The sequence below is a fragment of the Panthera uncia genome, chromosome D1 (genome assembly GCF_023721935.1).
Source record: "Panthera uncia isolate 11264 chromosome D1, Puncia_PCG_1.0, whole genome shotgun sequence".
Lineage (NCBI taxonomy): Eukaryota > Metazoa > Chordata > Mammalia > Carnivora > Felidae > Panthera > Panthera uncia.
In genome coordinates, this window is record NC_064808.1 from 12,942,894 (window position 1) to 12,962,299 (window position 19,406).

At 36.5% G+C, this 19,406-nt stretch overlaps 2 protein-coding genes across 2 annotated transcripts; both read right to left on the minus strand.

The window, feature by feature from the left end:
- Positions 1–6,498: 6,498 nt before the first annotated feature.
- On the minus strand, positions 6,499–7,425 carry LOC125916005 (olfactory receptor 8K3-like). The gene has a single exon (XM_049622149.1). The coding sequence runs from the start codon at positions 7,423–7,425 to the stop codon at positions 6,499–6,501; it is 927 nt and encodes a 308-aa protein (XP_049478106.1).
- Positions 7,426–17,666: 10,241 nt separating this feature from the next.
- Positions 17,667–18,629, minus strand: LOC125916018 (olfactory receptor 8K3-like). The gene has a single exon (XM_049622157.1). It carries the CDS (start codon positions 18,606–18,608, stop codon positions 17,667–17,669), a length of 942 nt encoding a protein of 313 aa, XP_049478114.1. The 5' UTR covers positions 18,609–18,629.
- Positions 18,630–19,406: the final 777 nt, after the last annotated feature.

Below are 19,406 nucleotides of genomic sequence, written 5' to 3' on the forward strand. Positions count from 1 at the left end.
CACACTTGACAGATATTTGACAAGTGTATGAATAAGAAAAGTATGAGAGATCACAGTGGGAATTATTTTTTATGTGTTGAAACATGCCAGGAGATATATGAGAATAAAAGTCTACATGACAATAAAACTCTCATATATAAAATTGACATTTCCTTGAAGAGCTTTTGTGTAGAGAATGGAAATAGTTGGAAATAATTCTCAAATATCAAGTACACTGTGGGTTTCTGTTTGTTTGCTTGTGTTTTTTTAAATTTTTTTAAGTTTATTTTTATTTATTTTGAGAGACACAGCATGTCAGGGAAGGGGCAGAAAGAGAGGGAGACAGAGAATCCCAAGGAAGCTCTGCAGTCACAGCACAGAGCCCCAGATGGGGCTTGAACTCTCAAAACCAGGATTTCATGACATGAGCCAAGCTGAGAGTTGGACACTTAATCGATTGAGCTACCCAGGTACCCCAGCTGGTGTTTTTAAGAGTGATAGCAACTTACCTGAAATGTTTCTACTTTCCTGACTTATATACCTGTGCATTCTCTGGCCTGGGACTGAAGTTCTTTGTCAAGGCTATCGTAGGAAGAGGTGAGGAACTGTTTAAGCAAGACATACCTCACCTATCTTCCATGACAACATTTGAATAATCGTGTTGTGACTCCTTGGGTTACTTATCTTTTAATTTCTGTATCAATTTTAGTAGTGTCTTAATATAAGTTATTTGGGTATGAATTTGCTTAAAATATTATTCTTCCTCTGGGGCACCGGGATAGCCCAGTCGGTTGAGTGTTCAACTCTTGATCTCAGTTCAGGTCACGATCCCAGGGTCTTGGAATGAAGCCCCATGTCCAGCTCCCCACTAGGTGTGGAGCCTGTTTGGAGTCTCTCTCTCTCTCCCTCTTTCTCCCCCTCCAACCCCCAGCTCATGCTGTCTCTCTCTCACTCTCTGTCTAAAAACCAAACAACTATTTTCTTTAAGGCATTCCCATTAAAATATAGATATACTAACTTGTATGTAATAAATCATATATACTTTACCAAGCAAGAAAGTTAGGGAACATGGTGGAATTGGGAGGAGAAAAAAAATTCATGGCAGAAGGTTTGCATAAAGAAGTTTTATGAAAAATCCCTTTGAATTAAAGGGTAGAATGCTTTAAATAAAAAATGTTGAAAGTCACTGTGATACACAATACCGTAGAAACAAAATACAATACACTAAAGGTGAGGTATACGTGGATCCCTGGATGTGATTTGAAATCCTTCTCTACATTAAGTCCACAGAAAACCCTTCGAACTATCATAGAGCACACAATGCAGATACACCTGTATATAATCACATAAAATGTATCTAAATATCCTAAACACCCACAGATAAGAAGTTATGCCAGAGTGGGAAGCAGATGGCACGTTAAGGTAAGAGAATGAGTTTTGGCTAAAAAAATTGTGGGCATCAGTGCTCCTGTTTGAAGGGAAAAAAAAGGAAACTATATTGTTTGCAATAAAATTGCAAGGCTGAAGTCCCTGAGTGACCTAGAAGCAGACAAAAACATTCAATTTCACAACATAAAATACAAAGGTAATTATATGTAATTTCCCCTTAACTTACCTGAGTCTTCCTTATACCTTTGTGACCTCGTGACTCTCTCCGCTACACCGATTCACACACCTTTTTTCTGACGGGAATATGATAATGGGTCAGTAGATGACCAGATTAGAGATATATTCAGTAAATGCAGTCCAAATGCGGTATACATCTTGGGCTTTGCTTGTTAGTTTTTTTCTGCTTTCTTTTGTTTCCTTTACAATCATGGAAGCCTAAAAAAAAATAATTAGCACTTTTTAAGTACCAATTTTTCTATGAGGTGGCGGAAGTTAAAAGCATTTCCTCTCACCAGCTTTAGAATTCTGTAAAAAGAATCAAATAAGAGTAGCAGTGTGGCTCAGTTAAGTACCCCACTCTCGATATCACCTCAGGTCATGACCTACAGGTGGAGGATCAAGCTCTGAGTTGGGTTCTGTGATGAGCAGGGAGCCTGCTTGGGATTCTCTCTTCTCTCTCTCTCTCTCTCTCTCTCTCTCTCTCTCCATCTATCATTCACATACACACTCTCTCTCAAAATAAACATTTTCAAAAAAGAATCAAATTGCTCTTTCATACTTTATGATCTCTGCTAAATATTTATTATTTATTTATTTATCATTTTTATTTTAGATAGAAGGAGAGAGAGCGTGAGCTGGGGAGAGAGGAGAGAGACAGACAGAATCCTAAACAGGCTCCGCAGGGAGCATGATATGGGGCTGGATCCCATGATCCCAGGATCTTGACCTGAGCTGAAATCAAACATTAGATGCCCAACCAACTGAACCATCCGGGTGCCTGATATTTATTTTTTTACCGTTATATTATTTGAGATAATTATACCCATTTTTTTGTCAGATCCTACTGGAAAATAAAGAACATTCTGAACATCATTCCGTTACCATAAAACTTGTTACTTAAAGGTCTCCTAATGTCCAAATAAGGCTTTGCATGCCTCAGGTGTGGTGACACCCCTTTTTGCTTTCAAGATATCAGGTGATAATTCTATTTATACATTTATTTAAATACTCTTCCTGAAATCATTTTTGAGAGAATCACATTTGGTATCTAGAATCACTAAATAAGTACTTGGAAAGATCAAAAGGAGAGACAATCCTGACTTTCTTAATTCTGCCAGTTTAAGAAATTTCATGTCTCTTCAGCTATGCATAGTTCACTGTCAGTTTTGGCCTCCATTTGAGCTAAATTATTCATATTAAACATAAGTATTGTATAATAGTACGAAGTTTCAAAGAGTCACAGAAGCATTAGCCTCTCCACCATGTGAAATCATTCAAAAAAGTAATAGGAAGGAAAAAGGAGGTAATTCCTACTTCTGCTCAGGCACTATGGTTACTGGAAAGCAAAGCAAACAAAATCAGACATGGTTACATTTTGCTAGGGCTTTGCCAAGCAGTTAAAATGGAACTTACCAAACATCACTGAAACATTGTGGATATTTGGCAGTATGAGATGGCACACAGTTTTCTGTCATTTTTACCTGTAGAGAAGCCTCTGTCTTGACTCTCATGTGTATTTCTTACCATAGCATATTGAGAACAATTTATGGGTTCTCTTCACCTTTTGAGACTCTCCCTCAGGAGATGATGAGCAGTTTGTTTATGATGGCTAAAGCATATGAAGGCATTAAAAACTTCCTGGAGCTTGTCCATTAATAGGCAGGGACAATTCATACTCACCACTGAGTAAAATTATCATTTATCTATCTATCTATCTATCTATCTATCTATCATCTATCTAATCTATCTATGCATCCATTATCTATCTATCCATTATTTGTCTATGTAACTATCATCTATCTATCTATCTATCTATCATCTATCTTCTATCTATCATCTACCTAAAATATATTATCTATTTATTTATCCGTCTATCACCTAACTATTTACTTATTTATTTATTACTTCACTCTTATTTTTCACTAATGCTTAACTTTTCATTTCACTGCATAGGACTCTTGATTAAAATGTCATATATTTAAGGCAGGCTCACCAGGAGTCCCCATTTCCACAGAGGTCTCCTCAGATTGGTGACATGGTAGATAATTGATAACTTCTGTTGTATTACATTATTTTAAAATTGTACATGGATGAGTATCCTGCATTAAGCAACTGTGACATGCTATTTCCTTGATTTTCATTTTTGTTTTCAGTTATCCTTCTTTTCAAGGCAGAAATCTGCTATGTATCCATCCTTCTCATTGCATAGTCAGTTGCTGTCACTGACCAGTAACCACTTCTGTTTTGATTTTGTTTTTCTCGTTAATTTCACAGTGCCGTATTTTATTTATTCCTTGTGTCCAAATCATTTCAATGTTTCTTTCCCACCTTGAAACATGCTCTTTTGTACTTGATATATGCCTAATTTATCAAGTTATCCTTGAAAAAATATAACATTTTACATATGCACCACTATGTGTATGTGTTATATTTCTATAAATGTCATTGTTGGATTTGTCACCTTAATTACTTGCTATGCATAGATGATATCACACTTTTTTCTTCTTCCTGTATTATAATCCATGATACAAATTAAACATTTTTCACTTATTTTTTTATTGATATATGTGTGTCTAACCCGCAGCTATCACTAACAACATCATTACAGTATCCAGCCTCAATGAACAGCCCTGAGTTTGTTCCCTTAAAAGTTATATATATGGAAAGCCTAGGTGGCTCAGGAGGTTAAGCCTCTGACTCGATCTCAGCTCAGGTCATGATCTCACCGTTCACGACATCGAGCCCCATGTCAGCCTCTGCGCTAACAGTGCAGAGCCTGCTTGGGATTCTCTCTCTCCCTCTGCCCCTTTTCTCCCCTTGTTTGTGCGTGCGTGTGTGTGTGTGTGTGTGTGTGTGTATACATACATATATGTGTATACATACATTATGTGTGTATATATATATATATATATATATATATTCCTGATAAGGAATAGAATAGACTCATTGCTTTTCCCAAATATTTCAGATATATTATCCCAACATATTATTTTATTAATAAATGTAAGACATATCTTGGATTTTCCCTCTCATGTCAGATGCATAAATTATACCTTCTTCTTAATTGTACATACATAGCATTATAAGTATCTTTTATATAATTTATTATACTGCTTCTTCCCTTTTCTTTACAAGTTTGACTTCATCCTCACTGATTTGGACGTCTTTTATTTCTTTTTTGATGTTTGATTGCTGAGGCTAAGACTCTCAGTACTATGTTAAATATTAGTGGTGAGAGTGGACATCCCTGTCTTTTTCCTGACCTTAGAGGGAAATCTCAGTTTTTCCCCATTGGACCTCTACATCTCCAGTCTTTGAACCCTTCTGGTTACAAAAACTCATGGAAATCAGCCTCTCTCATTTTTCCCAGCCTATGACTTTGGGAAAATATTCCCCTTGTGTGTATACATAGCGTTCTCAGCTCTCACTCACCTCGCTGGGACCAGGGATCCCTCCCTTCTGCAGCACCTATGATCTGTTTCTTCCCCAAACCATGCCTCAGCACCGCATACCTCCCATGATATGGCCTCCTTTTTCCTCTAGCTGTGCAATTTGTTCTGTCAGTCCTCAGGTCAATCTCTTGGATATTCAGAAAGATTTGATAGTCATCTAGTTATGTTTAAGGGACAAGAAAAGCCTAAGGTCTTCCTACTACTCCACCATCTTCCAAAATGAATATTTTTAAAATGTTATCCTTTTTCTACTGAATTACATTGTGTACCTTCATGAAAATTAGTTGCACTTTTTGTAAGTCTATTTTTGAGTTCTGTATTCTGTTCCTTTTCTTTACATGTCTTTTCTTCCCCCAAAGCTACACAGTTTTGATTGGTATAGTTATATGACAAAACTTAACATGAAATGGAATGTTTTCTTCTATGTTATTCTACATGTTTACATGTATTTTAGCTAGGTTAAGTCCTTCATCTTTTATACACATTTTAGTATAAAGACAACTGTATCTATAAAATACCTTGGTGGGATTTTGTTTGGATTGTGTTACCTATAGATCTGTTTGGGAAGGATTGATACATTTAGTAGGTTGAGTTTTCTAATCTATGAACTCAGTGTGTCCTGAAATTTATTCAGATATTATTTGATTTCCTTAATCAGCATTTTTTTTTCAGCATTCAGATCCTGCACATATTTCCTGGGTTTTGTTCTAGGTATATTTCCTTATACTTGTGTGATTGCAAATGATAATTATAATTAGGTGCTGTGCTGATCTTCTGGATTGTTGAAATGCCAAGTGTGTGTAGTCAAGAGACTTTTTGAGGCTCCTAAGTGAAAGTAATGGCACTCATGAGGAAAGACCAGGACATAGACCCCCCCCCCCTCACGGAATGGAGAGATTGGAGCACATTCAGATGACTGATGACTTCAAGTTAAGGCAATACACTGAACCTGCCTAAAACTATAATCAACTGTGTTTTAGACACCCCATAGAAACCTGTGTAGGCTACATAGAAAGAACATACTTACAGAGAAACTCACCTATATACACAATACATAGACACGGGAAAGTTTATTCTGATAGTTGAGAATGACACAGGAGTTATTTTAACTCTTCCTGTTCCAGGTATTCTTCTTCACTCCCACACAGCATTCCCACACTCCTTGCTTGGTGTTAGAATTATAGGCCCATAACCACTCTATTGTACTAACATATTACCTAATTATGATGCTTATAACTCTTGCCTTTACCTCAAGAATGGAATGTATATGTATTATTTCTTCACAGTGTATTTAGAACACTTCAGAGTATGACTGGTACATAGAAGTCAATGTCTAGATACGTATCTTGAACTCTTTTATCCTTGATTTTCCCTCTGAAGGAAGGAAAAGAAATGTTTAATGTTGATAATCTAATTCATAGGAACCACGCAGTATGTAATAAACTTAAGAAAAGGTACCTCATAACTTTTTCCATATCCTATGGAAAGCACATTTTACGTCTTTGTTCCTCAGACTATAGATCATGGGATTCAACATGGGGATAACAAGGGTGTAAAATATGGATGCCATTTTATCTGTGTCAAAGGAATGACTGGACTCAGGTTGTGCATACATAAATATCATAGTCCCATAAAACACTGTGGCCACTGTCAGGTGGGACCCACATGTAGAAAAGGCTTTGTGCCTACCCTCAGCTGAGTTCATCCCGACTATGGCTAGTAGGATCAGCAGGTAAGACACAATAACCATGAGAAGGGAGGACATCAAATTAAAAACTGAGAAAGCCAAAATCATCAATTCAATTTCATGCGTGTTTGAGCAGAGCAAGGATACCAAGGGAAGACAGTCACAGTAGAAATGGCTGATGACATTGTAACCACAGAAGGATGAACTAAAAATCTTGATGGTGACTAGTAGAGCCATAAATGTGCTGTAGAGATAGAGGATTGCCACCAGCACCTGACACACCCTTTGTGACATGATGACTGGATAGAGCAGAGGGTTACAGATGGCCACGTAGCGGTCATAGGACATAGCCGACAGAATGAAAAGCTCGCTAACGATGAACATAATGTAGAATGCTCCCTGCGTGGCACACAAATGATAGGAAATTGTGTTTTCTTCCACAACAAAACTGGCTAACATTTTGGGTCCTACAGTCGTTGAATAACCCAGATCAGTGAGAGCCAGGTGTTTGAGGAAGAAATACATGGGTGTTTGCAGTCTGGAGTCCATCTTGGTGAGGATGATCAGGCCCGAGTTGCCCACCACTGAGATCACATAGATGATGAGGAAGAGCCCAAATAATGGAGCCTGCAGCTCAGGACGTTGTGTGATTCCCATGAGAATAAATTCATTAAACACTGTCAGATTGTGTTTTTCCATCCAAGTTTACTAGAAAATCTATTATGGATAGATACATCATCATAGTCAATATATATTATGCACTGTCTCCTGAGAGAGGGCTTGGAATGGCCAACTAGTATAAATAAGATACATCCAAACTGTCCAATTTAGGATATTTGAAAACAAACCCAAATCCCACGTAGACCACTATATATGCATAAAGAAATCGAAATAGGTGGTTCTCAACTGGAGGCATTTTACTCCATAAAGAATATATTTCAATGTCTAGAGACATTGTGAATGTCATATCCAAGAGTCGGGATGCTACTGATTTCCAATTGTTAGACACAAGTTAAGCTTCTAAATATCTTAATATATCTAATATCTAGGCCATGACAATATTCAGTCAGGAATAACAGCAGTAACAATGTTAAAAAACCTTGGTGATATAATTAGGTGGATAGATAATAGACTAATTTATTGATAGATAGAAAATAAATACATAAAGGTAAGTAGATATGGATGCTAAAGCAGAAACAAAAAAAAAGAAAACTTCAGGGATTAGATATATGGGTGTTTATTTTACCATTCTTTAAAGTATTCTTTCTACCATATATGATACAATCACAAAATGACATTTATAAGATATGTAAATCATATGACCTAATACATATGTCTATTATATATTATAAGTTTTTTAATGTTTACTTATTTATTTTGAGACAGAGAGAGGGTCTGAGAGAGCGGGAGAGAGAGAACGTCAAGCAGGCTCCGCCCTGTCAGTGCAGAGCTCACTGCAGGGCTTGATGCCACAAACCATGAGATCGTGACCTGAGTCGAAATCAGGAGTTGGACACTTAGCCAACTGAAGCATAGGTGCCCCTATAGTAAAAATGTTAAGCCAGAAGTTCCCCAATTGCATAAAGTCCACTACTCAAGCATGGTCCTACGAAGGTATGCCTACAGGTGAAATTGACTGGAAAGTTAGCATACTTGACAGATATTTGACAGGTGTATGAATAAGAAAAGTGTAACACATCAGAATGGGAATTATTTTGGGCGACATGGTGAAACATACCAGGAGGTACATGTATGGAGATATACTTTCAGCTGTATTTCAGTTTATAGTATATCCAAAGATTTGATTTGGGCAAAAAAAAATGTGAGTTATCTAAAAGTCTTTATTCTCATATATAAAGCTGATGTTTCCCTGATGAGTTTTAGATAGGATAAATGAAGTTTCGATACTTTAATGTGTCTACGTTACCTGGAAATAGTTCTCAAATATTAAGTACATTATGGATTTTTATTTGCTTGTTTGTTTGCTTGTTTGTGTGTTTTTGAAAGAGTGATAGGAACTTACCTGAAATGTTTCTACTTTCCTGACTTATATACCTGTGCATTCTCTGGCCTGGGACTGAAGTTATTTGTCAAGGCTATCATAGGAAGAGGTGAGGAACTGTTTAAGCAAGACATACCTCACCACTCTTCCATGACGACATTTGAATAATTGTGTTGTGACTCCTTGGGTTACTTATCTTCTAATTTTCTTATCAGTTTTAGTATCATTTTAGATAAGTTATTCTGATATAAACTTGCTTAAAACGTTATTCTTCCCCTTGTGGCATTTTTACTAAAATAGAGATATACTAACTCACATGTAGCAAATCAGATGCACTTTCTCGAGCAAGAAACTAAGGGAACATGGTAAATTTGGAGGAAGAATAGGTTACTGGCAGAGGTTTGACATAATGAAGTTTCACAAGAATTCCCTTTGGATTAGTGGAAATCACACTTTAAGGAAAAATAAAAGTTGAAAGTCACTGTGATACACAATAGCTTAAAGACAAAATACAATACACTGAAGACGAGATATATGTGGGTCCCTGGATGGGATTTGAAATCCTTCTCTACACTAAGTTCACAAAAACACCTTCAAACTATGATGTAGCACATAATGCAGACAAACATGTATATAATCACATGACATGTATCTAAATATCCTAAACACTCACAGATAAAAAATTATTCCAGAGTGGGAGGTGGATGGCAGGTTAAGGTAAGAGAAGTATTTTTGGTTTAAAAAGTCGTGGGCATCAACGCTTCTATTTAAAAAAGGAAAAGGGAAATAATACTGTCTGCAATGAAATTACAGGTCAAGCCAGAAGTCGCTGAGTGAGCTCTAAGCAGACAAAAACATACAACTCCACAACATTCCATATAAAGTTAATTATGTGTAACTTCCCCTTAACTTACCTGAGTCTTAGGTTTGTCACCTCTTAATATGCTCCTCTGCTCTGATGCACACACCTTTCTTATAACAGAAATATGATAATGTGTATCAGTAGGAGACAATATTAGAGAAATATTCCGTAAATGCAACACAAACAGTATAAATTTTGAGTTTTGCTTGTTTTGCTTGTTTCTTTCCACTTTGTTTTGTTTTCCTTTGCAATCATGGAAAGTTAAACAAATAAATAGTACTTTTTGAGTACCAAGTTTTCTGTGAGGTGAAGAAAGATAAAAGCATTTCCTCTCACTAGCTTTGGAGTTCTATAAAAAGAATCACATTGCTTTTTCATAGTTTACTGTCTCTGTTGGATGTTTGATATGTAATTGTTTAAAGCTATATCCTTTGAGATAATTCTCCCCGCTTTCTGTCAGATCCTACTGGAAAATGAAGAATACTCTACCTCATTCCATTTCCATAAAACTTGTTACTTAAAGGTCTCCAAATGTCCAAATAAGGCTTTGCACACCTCATTGTGAGGTGACAACCCCTTTTTTTCCTTATCAAGACCTCAGAGGATAATTGTATTGATATGTTTATTTAAACAATCATTAAATACTAAATTACTTTTGAGAGAATCACAAAAAGTGTCCAGAGTCACTAAATAAACATTTGGAAAGACATCAAAATGACAGACACTACCTGCAGTTTCTTAATTTTGCTAACTCAAAAAATTTCATGTCTCTTCAGCTGTGTACCATTTGCTTTTATTTTGGTCTCCGTTTGAGGTAAAACTATTCATATTAAATGTAAGTATTGCATAACTATATAAAAATGAAGTTTCAAAGAGTCACAGAAGCATTAGCCTCTCCACCATGTGAAATCATTCAAAAAAATTAATAAGAAGGAAAAAACGAGGTAATTCCTACTCCTGCTCAGGCATTATGGTTATGGGAAAGCAAAGCAAACAAAATCAGAAATGGTCACATTTTGCTAGAGCTTTGCCACGAAGTTAAAGTGGAACTTACCAAACATCACTGAAACATCGTGGATATTTGGTAATATGAGATACCACACAAATTTTCTGTCATTTTTACCTGTAATGGACCCTCTGTCTTGACTCCCATATGTGTTTCTTAACATGGCATATGGAGAACAATTTATGGGTTCTCTTCACCTTTTGAGACTCTCCCTCAGGAGATGCTGAGCAATTTGTTTAATGATGGCTCAAGCATACGAGGGCATTAAAAAATGTCTGGAAGTTGTCCATTAACAGGCAAGGGCAATTTGTATTCACCAGAGAATAAATTATCTATCAGTTGATCTATCACCTATTATCTATCTATCTATCTATCTATCTATCAATCATCTATCATCATCATCATCATTTACATTCAATCGCCCATCTCTCTATCAACATCTATATTCAAACATCTATTATCTCTATCATTATCTATTATCTATCATCATCATCATCTATATTCAATCACCTATTTATAAATCCATCTACCATCTATTTAGCTTCCTCCCTTTCTTTCTTCTTTCTTTCTTTCTTTCTTTCTCTCCTATTTTCGCCCTTACTTTTCATTTACACCACATAGGACCCTTTTTAAAAATTTTTTAAACGTTCATTTATTTTCGAGAGAGAGACAGAGTGCAAGCGAGAGAGAGGCAGAGAGACAGGGAGACACAGAACCGGAAGCAGTCTCCAGGCTCTGAGCTGTCAGCACAGAGGCCAACAGGGGCTGGAAGTCACAAGCCACAAGATCACAACCTGAGCCGAAGTTGGATGCTTAACGGACTGAGCCACCCAGGTGCCCCAGCACTACATAGGACTCTTGATAAAAATGTCATATATTTAGGGCAGGTTCATCAGGGCTTCCATTTCCATAGAGGTCTCCTCAAATTGGTGACACAGTGGAGAGTTGATAAATTCTGTTCTATTAAATTATTTTAAAATTGTATATGGGATAGGGCACCTGATGGCTCAGTCGGTTAAGTGTCTGACTTCGGCTCAAGTCATGATCTCACAGCTTCTGCATCTGAGTCCCACATGGGCCTCTGTGCTGACAGCTCAGAGCCTGGAACCTGCTTCGGATTCTGTGTCTCTCTCTCTCCCCCTCTGCCCCTCTGCTGCATGCTCTGCCTCTCTCAGTCTCTCAAAAATAAACAAACATTAAAAACTTAATAAAAAGATTGTGCATGGAATAAAATTCATACGTTAAGCAAATGTGGCGTGTTGTTTCCTTGAAGTTAGTTTTGTTTTTATTGTTACCCTTTCCAAGGCAGAAGTTTGCTATGCGTCCTTCTCATTTCATAGCGAGTTGCCGTCACTGACTGGTTACCACTTCTACTTTGATTTTGTTTTTCTCTTTAATTTCACAGTGCGGTATTTTATTCTTTTGTGCCCAGATCATCTCAATTTTTCTTTCCTACCTTGAACCATGCTCTGTTGTACTTAATATATACCTAGATTATCAAGTTATCCTTGCAAAACTCTCATATGTTACATATGCGTAACTATGTATATGTGTTATATTTCTATAAATTTCATCGATGCATTTGTCACTTTAATCGCTTGTTGTGCACAGATGATATGACACTTTGTGCTTCTTTCTGTATTAGAGTCCATGATACAAATTTCCCAATTTTCATTTATTGTTTTATTGACAGATGTCGTGTGTCCAAACCTCAGCTATCACCATTACATCATTACAGTATCCAGCCTCAGTGAACAGCCCTGAATTTGTCCCCTTAAAATATTTATATATATATATATAATGTGTTCTTGATAAGAGGGAGTTGAATATACTCATTAATTTTCCTAAGTATTTCAGATATATTATCTCTATATACTCTTCAGTAAATGCAAGACATATCCTCTTCCCTTTCATGTTACCTAATTATATCCTTCTTGTTAAATGTGCATTTATAGTATTATAAGTATCTTTCATGTAATTTGTTAGACTGTGTCTTGCCTTTTATTTTCAAGTTACCCAATAGCAGACATTTCATTTAAGTAGTACTGGTCTACTACTTTCTATTGTCAACTGTCAATTTTCTATTGTCAATTTTCCTTTGTTTTTGGATATAGAATAAGCTTATATACACATACACATACATATACATGTGTATATGTGTGTATATATACATATACACATATATGTGCACATATATACAGCACAAAATTTGATATGTATATACCGATGGAGCTGTAAAAACTTTCAAGACAACAAACATGTCCATCACTTCAGAAGTCTTAGTGTTCGCACATGTTAAACCCGTTCTACTCTTCCTGCCTCTTAATCCACCAAGTCAACTTCAATTTGCCATTTTCAAAAACTTTTTATGTTGAAATAATTATAAATTAACAGGAAGTTGTAAAAAAAAAAAAAAAAGCATGCAGAGACGTCTTGTGTAATCTACACCCAGTTCCCCCGAAGAGTTTGTCTTGCTACACTGTAGTATGATTTCATGACTAGGAAATTGACATTGGTACAACACACATTGTTCAGATTTCACCAGTTTGGGGTTATTCTTTCATGTATTGGTATACTTTACTGCTCTGCGTTTTATCCCATTTTTGCACTGTTTCAACCACCACCATAGTCGAATTGTAGAACTATTCTGTCCCCCCAAATTTTTCTTTTGCTATCCCTTTAAAGCTACACTGTCTTCCCACCTCTTGGGCAACTGTTCCTAACCATTGGTGACCACTAATATTTTTTGCATCAGCATAATTTTGTCACTTGAACAAGGTTTTATAAATAGTCCACAATTTGTAATCTTTTGGGATAGCTTCACTCTCTTGAGGTCCATCCTCGTTTTTGTGTGTGGATATCCTTTTCTTTAAGGTGGCTGAATGGCATTCCATGGTATTTCTGGTACAACTTGTTCGACTCTTTCGTCATTGAAAGACATTTAGGATCTTCCCAGTTTTCAACACTTATGAATATAGATTCTGTAAACATTTTCTTAAGCTGATTGTGTGAACATACATTTTGATTCTTTAGGAATCATTTCTAAGAACGTGATGAATAGGTTGTTTCAAGTTTGATTTTGACTTTATCGAGAAAAATCTCAAATGCAGGTTCATCTAAAGTTGCACAAAACAGATAATATGACAAATTCCAAACAGTGCAAGGAAATGGCATAAGAGGCATAGAGCTTGGAAAGGAAGAAACGAGACCCTCTGTAGTACAAATGGCATGTGGTCCAATAGAAAACCTCAAGGAATCCCCCCACCAAAATATGAGTTCAGCAAGATCACCGATTTTCCACTTTATCAACGTATACCTGTGCATATTATGCTCTTGATGTCCTGTCTCTAAATTCTTTGCCTGCTCTTAGGTCCTGTAGAGATTTATCCCTACGCTTTTGTCTAAGCATATCATAGTTTTACAATAAAGTTGTTATCCATTTGGGAGTATATTTTGTATAAGATTTAGGTCAACATTGTTTGTTCTTGTCTGCAGATATTCAATGATTCCAGAATGATTTTTTTAAAAGTGTTACCCATCTTCTATGGAATTAACTTTGTACTTCCATGAAAAATTTGTTGCACCTTTTAGAAAAGTCTATTTATTCTGGGTTCTCTATTCTGTTCCATTGCTTTATATGTCTTTCTTTACACCAATGGTATACAGTTTTGAATATTATATGGTAAGCCTTAACATGGAGCAGAGAGTTTCCTCCATGTTATTCTACATGTTTTCAGGTATTTTAGCTATGCCAAGTCCCTGACCGTTCGTTACATTTTAGTATAAACTCAACCATATCTATAAAATATCTTGCTGGGATTTTGTTTGCATTGTATTGCCTATAAATCTGTCTGGGAAGTATTGATATCTTTGGTTGAGTCTTCTAATCTATAAGCTCATTACGTCCTGCCATTTATTCAGATATTCTGTGGTTTCCTTAATCAGCATGCTTTTCAGCATACAGATCCTGCACATGTTTTCTGAATTTCACTGTGAGTATATTTCATTATACTTGTGTGATTATAAATGGTATTTTAAAATTTTGGTTTCTACAATATATGTGTATGTTGATCTTTTATCTTTGTGCTTTCATGGAATCCTGTGATCTTGCTGAACTCATATTTTGGTGGGGGGATTCCTTGAGGTTTTCTATTGGACAACATGCAGTTTGTACTACAGAGGGTGTCGTTTCTTCCTTTCCAAGCTCTATGCCTCTTATGCCATTTCCTTGCACTGTTTGGAATTTGTCATATTATCTGTTTTGTGCAACTTTAGATGAATCTGCATTTGAGATTTTTAATTTTTTTTTAAATTTAATGTTATATTGTTTACACTTTTAAGTCTGATCTCCTTTGCTCTGCATAATAATCTTGAGAGTCATCCATATTTTTGTGCATAGCAATGATTTATTGCTTTTTATAGCTGAAAGGTATTCATTTGCTTGGATATTCCATAATTTGTTTATCCATTCTCAAGTGGAAGAACATTTGAATTATTTCCAGTCTAACTATTATAAATAAGCTTTCTGTGGACATTCACATAGAATATTTGCAATGGAATGTGATGTCTTTTCTCTCTCACATGGCAGTGGAAATCTTAAATCTATTAGCTGCTTTTTTACTTTCTAAGATGGTGAATCTTAAACCAGATGTTTTTAAAATATTTATACCATTTTAATTTTCCACCAACGACGTATGAGTTTTCATTCCTCCATATACTCACCAACAACTAGATATTATCCTTGATTTATGGTGTTATCTCATTGAAGTTTAAATTGAAATGCATAAATGAAAGTAATGCTGAGCAACCTTTTCTGTTGGTAGCAGTACCCGATGTAAAATTAGGAGCCTGATGCATGGCTTGAACTCAGGAAGGTGAAATAATGACCTGACCCAAAGTGGGACACTTAACCAACTAGCCACCCAAGCACCCCAAGAATATAATACTTTCTGATATGTGTAATATATGTACCTAGTAATGAAATAAAGGTTTTTTGGGGGGGAGAGAGAGGGCGCAAGTGTGTGAGGGGGCAGAGAGAGGAGAGAGAGAATTCCATGGTGGGCAGAGAGAGAAGGAGAAAAAGGGAGAAACGGGGCTCACTCAAAGTGGAGCTCACGTTTTTACTCGAAGCGGGGCTCCTGTTCACCCAGAGGGGCTCGAGCTCACCTGATGTGGGACCCAGACTCACTAACCGTGATATCGTGACCTGAGCCAAAGTCAGATTCTTAACCAACCGAGCCACCCAGGCACCAAATAGAGACTAATTTTTTAAGCGAATGAAACATATTATTGAAATTTTTAAGTCTTAATACTTTATTTTTCTCTTTTTGGATTGTACTCTGAGGGCTAATCAAAGCACTCCAATATTTATTTTAGGAGTGGGATATTGTGTTATATTTACTTACCATTTGTTTTTTTCAAATCCCTGTATTATTAACATTTCACCATAATGCTGTCCAAACTACGTCATCTAAGAAACATGTATTTCTTTATATTTGTACAGGCATAGCTCATACTTAGGCGTATAATTTTTTTAATAATTAAAAAATAAGCCATAAAGGCCCTATTAATTATTTGCACATGATTCTCTCTCCCTCTGTGTGTGTGTGTGTGTGTATTCTTATTAATTATTTTTATTCAAATTTTATTGGCTTCACAGTTAATTTTATTCCATGATTGTGGACTCAGAAAAGAGTTCAGTCTCTCCATGATGCAAATAAGTTTTTGAATGTTAAAAAAAATAAAAGTAAACAAAAAATAGGGTATTTGGCAAGTGTTTTGTAGGAAGTATGTCCAAAAAGCACACCAAGTATATATGTTTGACATCACATTTATTCACAGTCCAAACCATAGAATTTTCTTCTTTTGTTTTCTCCAGGCAGGGGCAGGGTCATCCAATCAATGTAGTCGAACAATTTACCCTGTTCAAAATATAGTACACACTCATTTGAAACAAATTTGTGGAACGAGTCAACACTGTTATTTATGATAGAATAGATCTCATATGCAACCATACAAAAAAAAAAAACCTAGAAAATGACTTTACACAAAAATTATCCTTGTTCTTTAGAGAGATAAAGCGTAATTTCATTAGACAAAAATAAGCATTTAAGATTCAAAATTAGGACGCATAGATGGCTTCGTGGGTTAAGCATCCAATTCTTGATTTCAGGTCTCAGAAGTCCTGGGATCAAGCCCCCCACCGGGCTCTGCGCTGACAGTATGGAGCCTGCTTGGGATTCCTTCTCTCCCTTTCTCTGTCTGCCCCTCCCCCATGCTCTCTCTCTCTAAATATAGACTTTAAAAAATTTTTAAAAAAGGAATCAAGATCAAGCTGGCAAGAGAAATTTAAAAATCCGAAAATGTGTATGGCAGACCCCATGAAATTTAATTCAATTGCTATGTCCACTATTATAGACAAATGGACACATTTAGACAAAATTAGATGCTGTGGTGATCTTCTGGATTGTTGAAATGCCAAGTGTGTGTAGTCGATAGACTCTCTGGGGCTTCAGTCATGAAAATAATGAAAATAATGGCACTCGTGAAGAAAGACCAGGACACAAAGACCCCTCATGGAATGGAGAGATTGGAGCACATTCAGATGACTGATGACTTAAGTTAAGGCAATACACTGAACCTGCTTAAAACTACAATCAACTGTGTTTTAGACACCCCATGGAAACCTATGTAGGTTAAACAGAAAGAATGTACTTACAGAAAAACATACCTACAGGTACCTTTCTGTCCCAGGTATTCTTCTTCACTCGCCCAAAGCATTCCCACACTCTTTGCTTGGTGTTGAGTCTACAGACTAGTAACCATTCTACTGTACTAACACATTGCCTAATTATGATGCTCATAACTCTTGTCTTTCCCTCAAGAATGGAAATATATTCGTTATTCATTCACAGTGTGTTTAAAGCGCTTCAACCTATGACTGATGCATAGAAGTCAATCTCTAGATATATGTTGATCTCACTTATCCTTGACCTTTCCTCCGAAAGAACAAATAGAAATGTTTAATGTTGACAATCTAATTCACAGGAACCACATAGTATACAACGAACTTAAGAAAAGGTACTACATAACTTTTTCCATATCCTATGGAAAGCATATTTAACATCTACATTCCTCAAGCTATAAATCAAGGGATTCAACATGGGGATGATGAGGGTGTAAAATATGGATGCCACTTTATCGGCATCAAAGGAATGACTGGACTCGGGTTGCACATACATAAATATCAGAGTCCCATAGAACACTGTGACTACTGTCAGGTGGGACCCGCAGGTGGAAAAGGCCTTGTGCCTACCCTCAGCTGAGTTCATCCTGATGATGGCTGCCAGTATCAGCAGGTAAGACACAACGATTACAAGAAGGGATGACATCAAATCAAAAACTGAGAAAATCAAAATTATCAATTCAATTTCACGCGTATTTGAGCAGAGCAAGGACAACAAGGGAAGACTGTCACAGTAGAAATGGCTGATGACATTGTAGCCACAGAAGGATGAAGTAAAAATCTTTATGGTGACCAGAAGAGACACAAATGTGCTGTAGAGATAGGGGATTGTCATCAGCACCTGACACACCCTTTGTGACATGATGACTGGATAGAGTAGAGGATTACAGATGGCCACGTAGCGGTCATAGGACATAGCTGACAGAATGAAAAGCTCGCTAATGATGAACATAATGTAGAATGCTCCCTGCGTGGCACACAAATGATAGGAAATTGTGTTTTCTTCCACAACAAAACTTGCTAACATTTTGGGTCCCACACTTGTTGAATAACCCAGATCAGTGAGAGCCAGGTGTTTGAGGAAGAAGTACATGGGTGTTTGTAGCCTGGAGTCCACCTTGGCGAGGATGATCAGGCCCAGGTTGCCCACCACTGAGATCACATAGATGATGAGGAAGAGCCCAAATAATGGAGCCTGCAGCTCAGGACGTTGTGTGATTCCCATGAGAATGAATTCATTCACCACTGTCAGGTTGTGTTTTTCCATCCAGGTTTACTGGAAAATCTATCCTGAATCAGCACAGTAAATAGCTTTCATGTTATATCATCTGGTTGTGTTTTATCCTGAATATAAGTAAAATAACAGTGTCAAGAGTCTAAGAAAGCAACAGAAATATGCAGTATTGTAATATTATATTATAAACACATTCATAGAAAATCCACACTTACAGCACATAAGACATTGCTTATAAGATGGTGAGCTTCTGATAAACTGCTTGTTACCAAGTACACATCTTCTTCGGTGAGAAATACTGAATTTGAATTACTTTAAGAAAAACTGTTACGTGAACAGAAGGAGAAACAATATAGTGTTGTTTGGGTGCAGTGGTGAACGGTGAAAGAAAAAAAATGACATTGCTGGTGCTGATTTCCTGTGAGATAAGGGAGAAGGGCTTTTGCTCTTGAGCTTGACATCTAGGCTTTCTCTCTTGAGTTCAGCAAAGCACATTTTTTTTTCACAGTTTACTATCTGTTTAGATGATCAGATCCTTGTTTTTTGAAGTTATACTCTGAGAAAACTATGTTTGCTTTCTGTCAGATTCCTCAGGTAACTGAACATGCTGTACATTTACCATCACCAAAACACTGGATACTAAAAGTCTCCTAGGCTCCAAATATTAGTTTTCACACCTCAGTAGGAGGTGGAGTTTCTCTTATTGCTCAATAAAAAGTAGAAAAAAATTCACATTTATAAATTGATTTAAATAACTATCACAATATTTTTGAGAAGTGGATAAGAAGAATCTAGTCCCTAATGACTGATAATTCAGATATCAAGTGAACA